Source organism: Scyliorhinus canicula, chromosome 16 (genome assembly GCF_902713615.1).
Source record: "Scyliorhinus canicula chromosome 16, sScyCan1.1, whole genome shotgun sequence".
NCBI classification, from domain to species: domain Eukaryota; kingdom Metazoa; phylum Chordata; class Chondrichthyes; order Carcharhiniformes; family Scyliorhinidae; genus Scyliorhinus; species Scyliorhinus canicula.
The window spans coordinates 137,739,795-137,756,582 of NC_052161.1; the positions used below are offsets into that span (position 1 = coordinate 137,739,795).

General features: G+C 48.3%; 1 protein-coding gene across 7 annotated transcripts in view; it reads left to right on the top strand.

Moving 5' to 3' along the window:
- pik3cd (phosphatidylinositol-4,5-bisphosphate 3-kinase, catalytic subunit delta) overlaps nt 1–16,788 on the top strand; it is a 219,529-nt gene that overhangs the window by 175,774 nt on the left and 26,967 nt on the right. For all 7 annotated transcript variants that reach the window (XM_038821382.1, XM_038821381.1, XM_038821383.1 and 4 more), the window contains 7 exons: nt 1,269–1,436; nt 8,248–8,369; nt 8,609–8,752; nt 9,716–9,815; nt 10,026–10,204; nt 12,377–12,486; nt 15,234–15,312. In XM_038821382.1, coding sequence (XP_038677310.1) covers nt 1,269–1,436; nt 8,248–8,369; nt 8,609–8,752; nt 9,716–9,815; nt 10,026–10,204; nt 12,377–12,486; nt 15,234–15,312 — 902 coding nt within the window. The remainder of the gene's footprint in view (nt 1–1,268; nt 1,437–8,247; nt 8,370–8,608; nt 8,753–9,715; nt 9,816–10,025; nt 10,205–12,376; nt 12,487–15,233; nt 15,313–16,788) is intronic.

Genomic DNA, 16,788 nt, shown 5'->3' on the forward strand with positions numbered 1-16,788 from the left:
TCCAGGGACATGTGTTATTCCCAAGTAAAGTTTACCCAGTGAGCTGTTTCCCCAATTCATTACCTGTGCTTGTTACTCCCGGTAGCACATATATTATGGGTTACTCTCCAGTAGAGTTACCACAATAAGTACACCAGAACTCTCCTGCGATTGAGCTAGTTACTGGTGACATGAACTGGAAGCAACAGAATGTTTCTGTAGCTATATGTCCAGTACCAGTCCCATTAAGTTGCAGCTTGACTAAGATGTCACTAACCAGTCTTTCCCCCTCCTTGTCCTCCCATTGTTTCTGCATTGTGCTTTATTCCCAGATTTCCGAGTAGCCTTTTCGAGCTACAGGAGCTGTAATTAATTAAATGCCATGTTATTGAATGTGAAGTAAATAAAGTCACCATGGTCCCAGATGACCATAGGCTGCTTTCCCCTTTGAGGGGGAGAGCTGACTGGTGGTGATTTAACCTGAAGACCACCACATCTCAGATGAGGGGCAAGGTTGAGAAGGCGGAGGAGCCTTCATGAATAACCTCAGCCGGTACAGGAATCGAACCCGCGTGGCTGGCCTCGCTCTGCATCACATAAGAGCATAAGAACTAGGAGCAGGAGTCGGCCATCTGGCCCCTCCAGCCTGCTCTGCCATTCAATGAGATCATGGCTGATCTTTTCTGGACTCAGCTCCACTTTCCGGCCTGAACACCATAACCCTTAATCCCTTTATTCTTCAAAAAACTATCTATCTTTATCTTAAAAACATTTAATGAAGGAGCCTCAACTGCTTCACTGGGCAAGGAACCAGCCATCTAGCCCACTGAGCTAAACTGTAACTGCTTTGTTGTAGCCTCCTTGTCATTGTTCATGGCAACCCCAGCACTTGAACAATCCATTCTTGGAAATTAGTAGGTAAATAGGCTTTTCGCAAGGCCTCTCCTGAAGGTGTTTTGAATCCAACAACACTAAAATATATATTTTTTTTAAATTTTAATTTTCCAATTGAGGGGCAATTTAGCGCGGCCAATCCACCTACCCTGCACATCTTTGGGTTGTAGGGGTGAGACCCACGCAGACACGGGGAGAATGTGCAAACTCCACACGGACAGTGACCCAGAGCCGGGATCGAACCCGGGACCTCAGCGCCGTAGTCCCAGTGCGTCACCGTGTCGCCTGTTACAACACTATGAATACGTTAGGACACTCGAATTGATGGTCTTTTGAAAGGAGTAAATCAGAATGTGCTTGTTGAGAAATGTATGTAATGGTTTTCTCTGAAACAGCAACAGCAGTTGAAGGAAATTATGGAACGCAAGGCATGCACGGAATTCTTCGAGGATGAGAAGGATCTCGTTTGGAAACTAAGATATGAAGTTCGTGACCATTTCCCCGATGCCCTTGCTAAGCTGCTGTCTGTAACAAAATGGAATAAGCATGAGGATGTTGCTCAGGTAAGAAGTGGCGATGAGGAAGCCTCTTACTGAAGGAGCACACGGTTTCCAGATCGCACAGGTCCACATGCCGAGAGTTTAGGGTTGAAATTGTGTTTTGGCACGTGTCTGCGAAATGACTTTGCTACTTTTTTATAAAACTGCTCTTTTTTACTTCAGATAGTATTAAAATACTGAAGAAGGGGGATTTAATGGGAATGTGTTCACTGCGCACCATTACTATCGCCCAGTCTGATTAGTCAATGGGACGTACAGACAGGAGCTCCTTCATATTCTAGTACAAGGACGGTTTCTGAATGGACATTTTAAACCACATTTCACCATGGCTGCTCTGTACTTTTGCACACGTTTTTCCTTTAGAAAGCTGCTGGGCTTGATAAAGGACAGCTGAATGTGTGCTGTGTTTGGGATTAGTTGATTTGTTGAATCCACCTCCGGAGATGGCCCCACACCAGCATCAACAGTTCACTTAGATCGCCCTTCTGTCAGCGATTAACACAAGCCCCCGGGCCGGGGGTGTCGTTGTGTTCACATCTTCTCGAAGTTCAGACTCTATGCATCACTGCAAAGCCAGCCACCCGTTTGTGATGGTGATTGTAATCGGAGTGGATCTGTGGGATTTGGGCAATGTGCTCGAGTGGTTATGGTATGAATTAAAGAAATCCGAACAGTTAGAAACATAGAAAATAGGAACAGGAAGAGGCCATTTGGCCCTTTGAGCCTGCTCCGCTATTCATTATGATCATGGCTGATCACCCAACTCAATAGCCTAATCCCTCCTTCCCCCCATATCCCTTGATCCACTTCACCCTAAGTACTATATCTAGCTGCTTCTTGAAAACATACAATGTTTTGGCCTCAACTACTTCCTGTGGTAACGAACTCCACAGGCCGACCACTCTCTGGGTGAGGAAATCTCTCCTCATCTCTGTCCTAAATGGTCTACTCCGTATCCTCAGACTGCGACCCCTGGTTCTGGACTCCCCCACCATCGGGAACATCCTTCCTGCATCTACCCTGTCCAGTCCTGTTAGAATTCTATAGGTTTCTTTGAGAAACCCCCCCCCAATAGCCTTCTGAACTCCAGTGAATACAATCCTAACCGATTCAATCTCTCCTCGCACATCAGTCCTGCCATCCCTGGAATCAGTCTGGTAAACCTTCGCTGCACTCCCTCGAGAGCAAGAACATCCTTCCTCAGAGAAGGGCAGTTGTGAGCTGGTCCCAGAATATTCTGCCCTAAAAGCTCAACTCCGGGGAAGGGACCCTACCACCACTTGTCCAGTGATGCCAGTTCCAAAACGTGTCACTGAGGCTTAACCAGGGTGAGCAACAATAAAAAGGAATGAGGAAATCGGTTCTAGTCTTAAACGGGAACGTGTGGTTACAATCCTGGGTGGTTCTAACCTTCGCCGGCCATTTGAAATTAGTTCATTCCTGCTGAAAGAGTACACAGGAAAGAATGTAAATGTTGGCAATTGGATGTTGTGCGCTCAAATGTCTTATCTTTGACTAAAGAGTTTGTTGAACGAAATCCCTGCAGATACGATGCAGTTAAAAGAAAAACATGCACGGGTCGCTTTCAGGAAATGTGTTCACATCTGAAGCGTGAGACATGGGCAGATAAAGGGATCTCAGTGGCGGTGAGGGGGGGTCTCCACATCTAGCAGCTGTGGGTGTGACAGACAAACACCCTGGGGAAGGGGCGGAGCCGTGGGAGGGGGGGGGGCTTTATCCAGTGTGACCAGCTGGAAGATGTAGCAAAGAGTCCCAAGTAACCAGGTGGACCCGCCCGGGAATTTCCTGGGAAGGGGGGGGTCCAGATTTCCAAGAAAAGAAGAAGGTGGAAATGAAGGGGAAATTGCAGGAACAGGATTGTGATACTTTCACCCTCTGGGTCCGAAGGCAGCCCTGTTTAATGTAAAGCGTACTGTCGCTGGAGGATGTGTTGTGAATGGAGAGACAGCCCTTGATGAGGTGCCATAATTAGCAGCTTTAATTCCTCATCCTAGTTCCTGGAAAGTGCGGGTGCAATGCGGCCTCGATCAGCCTCGACCTCAGTCCAGGTCGTTCAGTGATGGGAATGTGGAGCTGGGTCAGATTTCCCCCACTGGCTTTCTGCCCCAGAATTGCACTCTCTTCGGGAGAGAGCGCAAGCTGCTTGGGCAGCCGGCCAGCATAACATACTTCAGCACTGTGTTCAGTTAGGGGCAGGACATTAACTGATCCACATATCATCATTGATTTATGTATCACCATGTACTCTGTTACTTCCTATGACATGGGGTTTTCTTTTGAAAAACAATTATATCGGCATTGAGTCATGCTGGCTCATGATTAGCAGCTTTCCTACACTAGTTTTGGCACGAGGATCTGGATAATAATTGTCTGGTAGCCTTACCAGAAAGGGGGATACCAGCAACAGTGACTCCAATACCTGTGCGTGTAGCAGGGCACATTGGGTTAGGGGACAAGGCTTTGGCAGTTTTCCCTCACTCGCCTCCTCTGCCCTGAATGGACCGCAGAACCAAGTGATGATCCCGAATTCTGCCTCAACGAAGGTCAGTTCATTCAGCAGCGGTCAAGGATGGGTCTGGCGACTGTGCGAGCTGACAAGATGTACTGTAACGCCGCCAGCCGTCCTTAGCAACGTGGCTGTGGGACAGCGACAAGACCCTTGGAGATGTCGGGCACCAATTCTGTGCAGACTGAGCCTTCTAATCACCTGGCCAAGTGACCTCTTGAGGCAGTTTGTCTCCAGATGGATCTAAGTGGTCCTCTTGTGTCAAATACAGCCCCGCGCCCCCGCCCTCGAAACCATCAGTGATGAGTGGACTTGAGGGGGATGTGAAGCTGTTCATTGTAAACACAATTTTTTGCGGGGTTTTCAGAGCAGTTACAGGCTGCAAATGTTGAGCAGAGTGTGATCCAGAATAAACAGGAAAGTTGTGCAACTCTGACTGAGGTACGGCTTAGTTTCCAAACTGTCTCCAGCAGTCTTTGAACCTTCCCAGACATAGTTTCCTCACAGTCACAAGTTATTGGCAGTTGTTATTTGCTGCCTTCTCATGAAGTGAATTATGTAATAGGCTGTCTTCCCAGAATGTGCTTTCCACAATCACAGGACAGGAGTGATTGCTTTGTGATTTACAAGTTCCCCTCAAAGGTCGGAAGATAATGGTAATTAGCTTACTCATTTGTTGGGTAAATTGATGAGGGGGAGATGACAATATTTGGGGGGGGGGGGGGGGGGGGGGGGTCAGTGATAGCATTACCACCTGTGGATCAGAGGTACTGGCAGAGAGTGTGAGAGCAGAGAGGCTGTACAGAACTGTACAAAACACTGGTTAGAGCTCACCTGGACCAACGCAAGCAGTTATGGTCAGCGCACTAGAGGAACGATGTGATCGCACGAGGGGGTACAGAGGAGATTTATGAGGCAGCTGCCTGGTCTGGAGAACTTTAGTTGTGAGGAAGGATTGGATAGGCTGGGGTTGCTTTCTATGGAACAGAGGAGGTTGAGAGGAGAGCTAAATGGTGGATAAAATTCTTTGATATCTCAATAGAGTGGATATGGAGGCACAATTCGCCTTGGATGAAGGATCCATAACCAGGGGACATGAATTTAGGTTAAGGGTTGGGAGGTTTCGAGGGTTTTGAGGGGAATATTTTTCACGTAGCAGATGGCAGGGATCTGGAATTCATTGCCTGAAAGGGTGGTAGAGTCATCAATCCTCGGAACATTTAAAGAGTACTTGGATATGCACTCAAGCTAAAAGACTACAGGCCAAGAGCTGGGATTGGACTGGATGACGCCTTGTCAGCTGGAACAGCTGCAATGGGCCGAATGGCCTCCATTTCATATAGAATCCTAGACTTTACAGTGCAGAAGGAGGCCATTCTGCCCATCAAGTCTGCACAGGCCCTTGGAAAGAACACCCTACTTAAACCCATGCCTCCAACCCACCCATGTAACCCCACCTAATCTTTTGGACACCAAGGGGTAATTTAGCATGGCTAAATTAACCTGCAGATCTTTGGACTGTGGGAGCAAACTGGAGCACCCGGAGGAAACCCACGCAGACACGGGGAGAACGTGCAGACTCCGCACAGACAGTGACCAGCCGGGAATTGATCCTGGGACCCTGGGCGCTGTGAAGCAGCAGTGCTAACCACTGCGCCACCCTACTGCCCCTGTAAAAAGCTGTGATTCTTCGCCGGTTCAAAGACGTGGACCAACTTGCCCTGGTGAATGGAGAGAGGGAGGGCTCCTGCTCGGAATCCTGGGCTGACATCCAGCAAGGTAGGCCAGTCTCTCCCTCGACATATGGATTGTGAGAGCTGATTAAAAAGAAGCTCCTGCCTACCAGCTGGTATATGAATGGTAACGGTAGGAGAATCCCCATTGAGTTCAGTCTGGGAATCCTCCACACTTCTCAGTGAGCGGGAGGGGGGGGTCTTTGAAGATACAGAAACATTAACAATCCATACTTAATAAGGCATTGAGTCTGTAATTTGTGCTTTTTTGAGGAAAGAAGAAAATGTGTTTATTTTTTATATAAATTTAGAGTACCCAATTCATTTTTTTTCCAATTAAGGGGCAATTTAGTGTGGCCATTGCACCTACCCTGCACATCTTTGGGTTGTGGGGGCAAAACCCACACAAACACGGGGAGAATGTGCAAACTCCACACGGACAGTGACCCAGAGCCAGGATCGAACCTGGGACCTCGGCGCCGTGAGGCAGCAGTGCTAACCCACTGCGCCACCGTGCAACTTGTGCAAATGGAAATTTGTGGCAAGAGACTTTTTTTTTTTGTTTGAGAAACTGGCATCTCGATTCAATCTCTACCTTCGGGCCCCTGCAGCTGCCAGCGGGCATCCAGGAAAACTGACTTCTTTTCTTTTGTACTTCTCTGGCCTGGTTTGGAGAGGCTGAGATTATTTTTTTTTCCCTGGGAATTTTCATTCCTGGGAATGTGGGCGTGGCCAGCTTGGCCAGGATTCATTGCAATTGAACATGACATCCGACGTAGCACTGACCAGTGATTGAACCTGTGCCCTCTGCTTTTAGACAGCTTGAACAACACATGGTCTATATACGTACAGAGCAATGGGAGGGAGGGGGGGGGGTATTTGTTATAATTCTATAGGAGAGCCAGAAAAACATCATCTGTAATGTGAGCGATGGTGTGGCAGCTAATGTGGATGCACATTTAATTACATTTGCAAGCTGGTTTGAGGAATCCTAACGAAGCAGCGGGATTCCTTTTAAAGAGCCGAGCTGGAAGTGTAGTAAAGCAGAGCTGATGAGCTGGACACAGTACCTGTTAAAAAAACTCTTGAGGGAATTCTCTTCTTTCTAAAGGTGAAATTATTAATGCTATCAAGCACAATGGAAAGAAGCAGGTTTGCATTTACAGGGTGTCTTGTGTGACCTCTAGATGTCTCCGACGTGATTTTAAAAAAAAATTTAGAGTACCCAATTCATTTTTTCCAATTAAGGGGCAATTTAGCATGGCCAATCCACCTACCCTGCACATCTTTGGGGTTGTGGGGGTGAGACCCAGGCAGGCACGGGGAGAATGTGCAAACTCCACACGGACAGTGACCCAGAACGATTCTGGGGTGAAGGTTCACTCAGTGGGGCGGCAGATTGAAGTCGGGCATGAGGTAAATGTGACAACAAAACACATTAAATGCCCGTTCTTAATACTTGTAGTCAATGTGTATTAATCTCACTCATCGTATATAGGTCTTTGTTATTGTGCGTGCTTGTCTGCCTACAGCTCTCTTCCCGTTCTCTGTCACTTTCTCTCGCTCTTTATGCAAGTCATAAAGATTGGATTGGATTTGTTTATTGTCACGTGTACCGAGGTACAGTGAAAAGTATTTTTCTGCGAGCAGCTCAACAGATCATTAAGTACATGGGAAGAAAAGGGAATAAAAGAAAATACATAATAGGGCAACACAAGGTACACAATATAACTACATAGACACTGGCATCGGGTGAAGCATACAGGGTGGAGTGTTAATGAGGTCAGTCCATAAGAGGGTCGTTTAGGAGTTTGGTAACAGCGGGGAAGAAGCTGTTTTTGAGTCTGTTCAAGAATTGATGGACGTAAGCTCGGCTGTGGAGAGGAATGTTTGAACCCAGGATCTCAAGAGTCTATTGATGGAGTCCTGACACTGGAACAGTGCCCAGCATTGCACCAGTGGCAATTCGCCTCACCTGTATCTTTGATCTGGGCAGCAGAAGGTCTCTCACTGCTGGGTGCCTGCCCAAAGGGGCACTTCCTGCTCTCACTGCTGGGTACCTGCCCAAAGGGGCACTTCCTGCTCTCACTGCTGGGTACCTGCCCAAAGGGGCACTTCCTGCTCTCTGAGTCGCAACCAACTCGAGTCAGGAGCAATTAACCCCTTGTCAGCGGCCTGCTATTTGATAGAGCCTCCTGCTGCAGTGACACTCCCGACCCATAGGAGGACTGAAATTTGTTCAGGCTGTGCAGGTTAATACTTGAGTATTTAACAGGAAATAGTTACAATGGAGATTGTGCAAGATAAATGTTATAAATTTCCCATGCATGGCCCTCGTTAGAAATGTAGAAGGCGATTGACACAGAAGCTGTCCAGTGTGCCAGGCGGCATAACCTCTTTGTATCAGCTGGTCTGCTGGATGTTCATCATTGTTTTTGGACTCAATCCAGTTTAGTGGGAGTGAATCAGCAGTGATTTGATGCAGTGGAAAAATGTCCATGAGTTCAAAGGAATTATCTGTGTAATTGCAGCCAAGGTTCATTTTCTTCTGCAGATAATATACCTCCTGCAATCATGGAAAGAACTACCTGCACTGAATGCACTGGAGCTTCTGGACTACAGCTTCCCCAGTCGCTATGTCCGTTCATTGGCAATAAAATGCTTGAAAAAGCTAAGGTATGTAACACTTGGGGAAGCACCTTGAGTTGAACACCTGATGAACAGCAGGTTAACTCCTTATTTCCAAAGATATTTTTCCAGTTGGATTTGTTTCAGAGAGTCGGATTGTCTCATTAATGTTACATGAATTTGACTGTATTTGAGTTTCTGATGATCTCCGGTGGTTTTGGGTTTGATTTGATACATTTGGTTGAACAATCCTTTCCTGTGTTGCTGTTTCCCCCCTTGCCCTACAGTGAGGAAGAGCTCTCCCAGTACCTACTCCAGCTCGTGCAAGTGCTGAAATATGAGCCTTATTTGGATGCTGAACTAACCAAGTTTTTGTTGGACAGAGCATTGAGCAACAAACAAATAGGACACTTCCTGTTCTGGCACCTCAGGTAAAAGACCCAAAGATCCACAGTGACTTCATCGCTCCCGACTCGGTGACACAATAAGGCGGTTTTTCCCGCGGACTTCGCGATGCTCTACACGCCTCGCGAGATCTAATGAGGGCCCAGTGAGGGCAAGATCCAGATTAACATGTTTAAGTGAGACATGAGGCTCATTTAAATATGTCTACGCCAGATCCTCCCACGGCGCTGGAACTAGCGGTCTCGCCTGGGTGGTCTCGCCATGTTGCCAGTTTGCACTGGTCCGTACAAACATTACCAGGTGTAACGGCACCTGGGGGGGGGGGTCTCTCTCCCAGGCCGTTGGAGGTCCCCGGGCAGTCAACCTCTGGGCAGAGTGGTCCCCTGGCTCTCTTTGTGTCACCCGGGCACCTTGGTACTGCCCACCTGGCACCTTAGAACCATTGCACTGCCAACCTAGCAGCTTGGCACTGACACCCTGGCATTGCCCAGGTGGCACTGCCAGCCTGGCACCCTGGAGTGCTCCTGCCAGGCTGGAAGTGCCAAGGGGCCTGGTTGTCCATGCAAGGGATTAGGCATGAGGGTTCTGTGTCCTTTTGGGGGGTGGGGGGCTGGAGGACCTCTTAAGAGATAAGTTGGGGCAGTGGGGGTGTCCAGAAGTTGTGGTGAAGGAGCAGAGAAGGCCCCTAAAGATGTGGGGGCCATTTTCAAATGCCACACCGATTTGCAAGTCACCTTGAGATAAGTGTGGCCTCGGCTGGGCCTTCTCGACTGAGGTGAAAAAACCGGCAGAGTTCAGTTAGATAGCAGGGTTGATCCCAATGCTGCCAGCGCAGACACACACCTAAAACTGGACTCTTTATCGCTCATTAAATCGCACCCGGAGTCCTTAAAAAATGGCAATGGGTATTTGATGGATGGAACTATGAGGAGTCCACCGTTAGGCTACTGATCCTTCTGATGGTGAATCCTGTTTTGTGTACACTTCAGGTCCGAAATGCATTTTCCAGCTGTGTCCCTGCGATTTGGATTAATTCTGGAGGCATATTGTCGAGGGACCAACTACCACATGAAATCTTTGCTGAAGCAGGTGAGCTTGGCAAAGCAAAGCCAACAATTCAAGCTGTCAACCACTTGAGAATTGAGTGTTGTTTGGTGCGACTCACGGCTCTTGATGGGTGGCCGTCACTGAGCATCCATAATTATGCATCAAGCCCCACCATCACTCACAGTTTAATAAAATAGATGTATGGTAGTAAAGCTGTTTGTTGAGTCAGTCTATTGCTGTATTCTCCTGCAGTGTGAAGCACTGAAGAAAATGAAGGGCCTGAATGACTTTGTGAAGTCCAGCTCGCAGAAGACAACCAAGCCAAAGACAAAAGAAGCCATGCATCTGTTTATGAGACAAGATACTTACATGGAAGCTCTTTCCAACGTCTACTCTCCCCTGAACCCATGTATCCTCCTCACAGAACTCTGGTACGTAGACATAATTGGATAGTTATAGAATTTACAATGCAGAAGAAGGCCGTTCGGCCCATCGAGTCGGCACTGGTTCTTGGAAAGAGCACCCTACCCAAGCCCACACCCCCACCCTATCCCCATAACCCAGTAACCCCACCCAACACAAGGGGCAATTTTGGACACTAAGGGCAATTTAGGCAGGAGATTCTCCTGAACTCAGGTCAAATATAAACAAGATGTGTAGCCGTAATAAAGTTTGGAACAGACATTGTGATTTTCTCGAGGAGATGGTTTTGTTGCAATGAGAAATTTTATCAATCAGCCATCGAGATTTCGAACATCCTGTGACTGATTATTGATCTGTTTTGTATTCATTAATAATCTTTATAGTGTCACAAGTCATTAACACTGCAATGAAGTTCCTGTGAAAATACCCCAGTCACCACACTCCAGCACCTGTTCGGGTACACAGAGGGAGAATTCAGAGGGCGGAATTCTCCGACCCCCCCGCCAAGTCGGAGAATCGGTGGGGGGGGGGGGGGCAGCGTGATTCCCGCTCTCGCCGTCCGGCACCGGAGATTTGGCGGGGGCGGGAATCGGCCGCGCCGGTCGGCGGCCGCTCGCAGTGGCCCCCCCGGCGATTCCCCGGCCCGCAATGGGCCGAAGTCCCGCTGGTTCTTTGCCAGTCCCACCGGCGTAGATTAGACTAGGTCCCATACCGGTGGGACCTGGCGGCGCGGGCAGGCTCCGAGGTCCTGGGGGGGGGGGGGGGGGGGGAGGTGGCCTGGCCCGATATCAGGGCCCACCGATCCATGGGTGGGCCTGTGCCGTGGGGGCACTCTTTTCCTACGCGTCAGCCGTGTCAGCCTCTGCGATGGCCGACGTGTAGGTAACCCCCACCCCGCGCTCACCTGAAATGTAAGTAAGGGGTTGCACAGGTGAGGACATGTGACAGCCCCACAATCAATCAGCTCACCGAGCGTCAAGGTTGGGTCCCGGGGAAAGATACTGAGCATTTCTGGGTGCCTTTGATACCATTTCCCTACCAGGGCCTTTGTGTCTTCACGAGGTGAAAATGAAGAAGTGTGGATCGTGGCAGGCAAAGATAAAGCAACCTGAGATTGTCATGGGTCAGTAACCAGAAAACGTATCTGGGGGCCATAAATAAGTATGGTCGTTTATTTTTACGTCCTATGCTGTGAGGTTTACTGGACAGATTTCTCATGTCATTAACCCACATTAACCAAATCAACTCAGTAACTCATGTTGACCAACTTAGTAACTCATATTGACCAACTCAGTAACTCACGTTGACCAACTCAGTAACTCATATTGACCAACTCAGTAACTCACATTGACCAACTCAGTAACTCACATTGACCAACTCAGTAACTCATATTGACCAACTCAGTAACTCATACTGACCAACTTAGTAACTCATATTGACCAACTCAGTAACTCATATTGACCAACTCAGTAACTCATACTGACCAACTTAGTAACTCATATTGACCAACTTAGTAACTCACATTGACCAACTCAGTAACTCACATTGACCAACTCAGTAACTCATATTGACCAACTCAGTAACTCATATTGACCAACTCAGTAACTCATACTGACCAACTCAGTAACTCATATTGACCAACTCAGTAACTCATATTGACCAACTCAGTAACTCACGTTGACCAACTCAGTAACTCATATTGACCAACTCAGTAACTCATATTGACCAACTCAGTAACTCATACTGACCAACTCAGTAACTCATATTGACCAACTCAGTAACTCATATTGACCAACTCAGTAACTCACATTGACCAACTCAGTAACTCACATTGACCAACTCAGTAACTCATATTGACCAACTCAGTAACTCATACTGACCAACTCAGTAACTCATATTGACCAACTCAGTAACTCATATTGACCAACTCAGTAACTCACGTTGACCAACTCAGTAACTCATATTGACCAACTCAGTAACTCACATTGACCAACTCAGTAACTCATATTGACCAACTCAGTAACTCATACTGACCAACTCAGTAACTCACATTGACCAACTCAGTAACTCATACTGACCAACTCAGTAACTCATACTGACCAACTTAGTAACTCACATTGACCAACTCAGTAACTCATATTGACCAACTCAGTAACTCTTTCTATTATTGGTCGTTTCAGGGTGGAGAAATGCAAGTTTATGGATTCCAAAATGAAACCACTGTGGATTGTTCACAAAAATCAGAGATATGATGGGAATCCCATGGGCATCATATTCAAGAATGGAGATGGTAGGAAAATCCTATAATATTTTAATTTTTGTGCTTCAGTGTTATGGACTACGTTATACAGTGTAGTGGATAGATATAGAACATAGAACAGTACAGCACAGAACAGGCCCTTCGGCCCTCGATGTTGTGCCGAACAATGATCACCCGACTTTAAACCCACGTAACCCGTATACCCGTAACCCAACAATCCCCCCATTAACCTTACACTACGGCCAATTTAGCATGGCCAATCCACCTAACCCGCACATCTTTGGACTGTGGGAGGAAACCGGAGCACCCGGAGGAAACCCACGCACACACAGGGAGGACGTGCAGACTCCACACAGACAGTGACCCAGCCGGTAATCGAACCTGGGACCCTGGAACTGTGAAGCATTGATGCTAACCACCATGCTACTGTGAGGCTGATAAAACTGATATAATCAGTTTTATTTTATAAATGGTGAGCTAATCCCACAATCCCATATGGAGCTCAAAGATAGTAGGCGGGATTCTCCTCCCAGTGACCCCTGAATTGCAATTGGGTGGCGAATCACGCATCAGCCGGAAATCGATGCCGGCGCCCAATGGAATGCCATGCTCCTGGCGCCTCGACAGAACTGTGAATGTGTTCCACACTGCATGCCATTGTGGACATGCAAATTGTACAGTAAACGCCGTTGGCTTATCATAAGAACATAAGAACTAGGAGCAGGAGTAGGCCATCTGGCCCCTCGAGCCTGCTCCGCCATTCAATGAGATCATGGCTGCTCTTTTGTGGACTCAGCTCCACTTTCCGGCCCGAACACCATAACCCTTAATCCCTTTATTCCTCAAAAAACTATCTATCTTTATCTTAAAAACATTTAATGAAGGAGCCTCAACTGCTTCACTGGGCAAGGAATTCCATAGATTCACAACCCTTTGGGTGAAGAAGTTCCTCCTAAATTCAGTCCTAAATCTACTTCCCCTTATTTTGAGGCTATGTTCCCTAGTTCTGCTTTCACCCGCCAGTGGAAACAACCTGCCCGCATCTATCCTATCTATTCCCTTCATAATTTTAAATGTTTCTATAAGATTCCCTCCTCATCCTTCTAAATTCCAACGAGTACAGTCCCAGACTACTCAACCTCTCCTCGTAATCCAACCCCTTCAGCTCTGGGAATAACCTAGCGAATCTCCTCTGCACACCCTCCAGTGCCAGTACGTCCTTTCTCAAGTAAGGAGACCAAAACTGAACACAATACTCCAGGTGTGGCCTCACTAACACCTTATACAATTGCAACATAACCTACCTAGTCTTAAACTCCATCCCTCTAGCAATGAAGGACAAAATTCCATTTGCCTTCTTAATCACCTGTTGCACTTGTAAACCAACTTTCTGTGACTCATGCACTAGCACACCCAGGTCTCTCTGCACAGCAGCATGCTTTAATATTTTATCATTTAAATAATAATCCCGTTTGCTGTTATTCCTACCAAAATGGATAACCTCACATCATTAACAAGTCTGACCCGGCAATCTCCACCCCTCCCCGCAAAGTTCCACCTCCGCCAGGAACGAACTACCAACGGCGCGGTTCGTTTATTGTATTTAATATCGGGAAACAGGAGTGCCGGTACGCAGCTCCTGCTTGTCAGGCTCTCGATTGCCAATCCTGACCCCGGCAAATCACACGCCAACGCTCATTGGAATTGCACTCGTTCCGTGTGGCACCCGTGCTAACCCATTAGGATGTCCTGAATCACTCCAGGACCGGCGTCGCTTTCACGGTCACAGAACTCACACGATTCAATCCCAGCATCAGCATTTAGTCTCTGAAACGGAGAATTCTGGCCAGTGTGTCTCGGAGACAGAGCGACAACACTGTAGCCCCACCTCCTACACAGCTCCTCCTGCCTGGAGTGCAGAACAAGCAATGTGTGTGTACAATAAGGTGAAATCAAATTACTTATACAAGTTACAGGTCCAAAAGCATGTGTGAATGGACAATAGGTGCAAAGTTATGAAGATTAACAGCATAACTATTCCTGCAAAGAGCACTGTGGGTTTTCCTGCACCACACGGACTACAGAAGTTCAAGAAGACAGCTCACCAGCTTCTCAAAGGCAGTGAGGGACACCCACATCCCACGAACAAATGTTTTAAAAGACAAGCAATTCAAAATCAAACTACTTGTGCCTTCACCCAATTATTGATGGTCTGCTGTAACCATGGTAATCTCTGGCTTTGTCTGCCTCCGATCATTATGGAGCGTTGACAGTGAAAGAATTAATATCAGGATCAGCAGTCCTAACAGCTGCACTTACCCGGACACCTGGACACCCACGTGCATGGCTTCAGCTGAAGGGGGTAGGACAGGTTAACGGAGAAACATGACAATTTCACCCTTCCCAGCGACCATCTCTAACTAAACAGGAGGGTTGCCAACTGTGATTAAATTTAATCCTGAAGGCTTCATCACATGACGCCCCAATTGGATGATGCTTGATTGTCAGTCAAACAGCCTTCTTCAATGTTTGTTTCTATATCTGGTAAAGAGAAATGTTCACATCATTCTTTTTAACTGTCTATTTTCTTAATGTCCCGCTGATATTTCTCCAGGGTCACACACAGCAGTGTCCTGGAGATTGAACTTCAATCCCTGGAAACCCCAGGCCAAACCTGGAGAGTTGGCAAGCCTGCTAAACAACATTGAAGATCCCCAGACGTATATCATTTTTTGTTTGTTTTAAATACCTCATTCTAATTCTTTTTCTTGCCATAGATCTGCGGCAGGACATGTTGACAATTCAGATGATTCAGCTCATGGATGTTCTGTGGAAAAAGCAGGGCCTGGACTACAGGTAAAGGGGGTTTAAACCCAGTTAATTTGAATAAATCGGAGTTGGAAAGCTAGGCCGGATTTTCTGCCCCCTCCCCAAGGCAGGTTTTCCAACGGCAGGTACGGATCGCCGGTGGCTGCCGACAGGGTCTTCCAGCCCCGTCGAAACTGATGGCCACTCTCGTTGCTCTCCAGCCGCGCCACCGGGGAACCTACCACGAGGGGGCACCTTTGGTGGGACCAGGAGATTCCACCAGATGGAAGGGAGGGACATCCCGGCCCATAGTCGCAGTAAAGGCGACCATGAAACTACCAGATTGCCGTAAAAACCCATCTGTTGCACTAATATCCTTGAGGCGAGGAAATCCGCCATCTTTACCCGGTCTGGCCTACCTGTGACTCCAGACCCACAGCATAATAATGATAATCACAATAATCTTTATTGTCACACATAGGCTGACATTAACACTGCGATGAAGTTACTGTGAAAATCCCCTCGTCGCCACATTCCGGCGCCTGTTCGGGTACACAGAGGGAGAATTTCGAGTTTCCTAATTACCTAACATCACATCTTTCGGGACTTGTGGGAGGAAACCGGAGCACCCGGAGGAAACCCACGCAGACACGGAGAGAACATTCAAACTCCACGCAGACAGTGACCCAAGCCGGGAATCGAACCTGGATTGTGGTTGACTCTTAACTTCACCCCTTAAACAGGCCACTCAGTTAAGAATATTTGAGTACGAGTGATGTCCACATCCAAGGAATAAATTTGAAAAATATATATTGCGCGATTCTCCGATCGCGGGACAGAGTGTCCGCGCCGTCGCGTTTCACGATGCCGCGAGACAGGCACGGGCACTAGCGATTGCACGGCGCTGGAGCAGTTCACGCCGTTCCAGCCTCACGTCCTGGTGCGCACTGGGGGCGGCGCCGACCCGCGCAGGCGCATTTCAGCCGCACCAACCCGTGAATGCGTCGGGGATTTCTTCAACGCGCCGGCCCCGACGCAACATGTCGTGGGTGTTCAGCGGCCGGCCGCGTAATAAAATAGGGCCGGGGCTGGAGAGGCCGGCCCGCTAATCGGTGGGCCCCGATCGTGGGCCAGACCCAATCGGAGCCCCCCCCGGGAGATGGAGCCCCCCTCATCCCCCCCCCCCCCCTCCACAACCCGACCCTACGCGCCGAGTTCCTGCCGGTGTGAACGGTGCCGGCGGGACTCTGCCGTTTCCGGGCGGCCGCTCGGCCCATCAAGACCGGAGAATCGCCGGCCCGCGGACAGCGGCCCACGACTGGCGCCGCACCAAACGCGGCGGCGCAAATGGCGCCGATTCTCCGCTCCTCGGAGAATCGCCTGCCGGCGTCGAACTGGCGCCGCGGGAAAAATGGCAGGAGCGGCGTTTCTCCCATACGGAGAGCGGCATGGGAGAATCCTGCCCATAGTATGATCAACACCCTTCCACAGAGAGACTTGCTTGTCAGGCCTTAAATCTTAAAG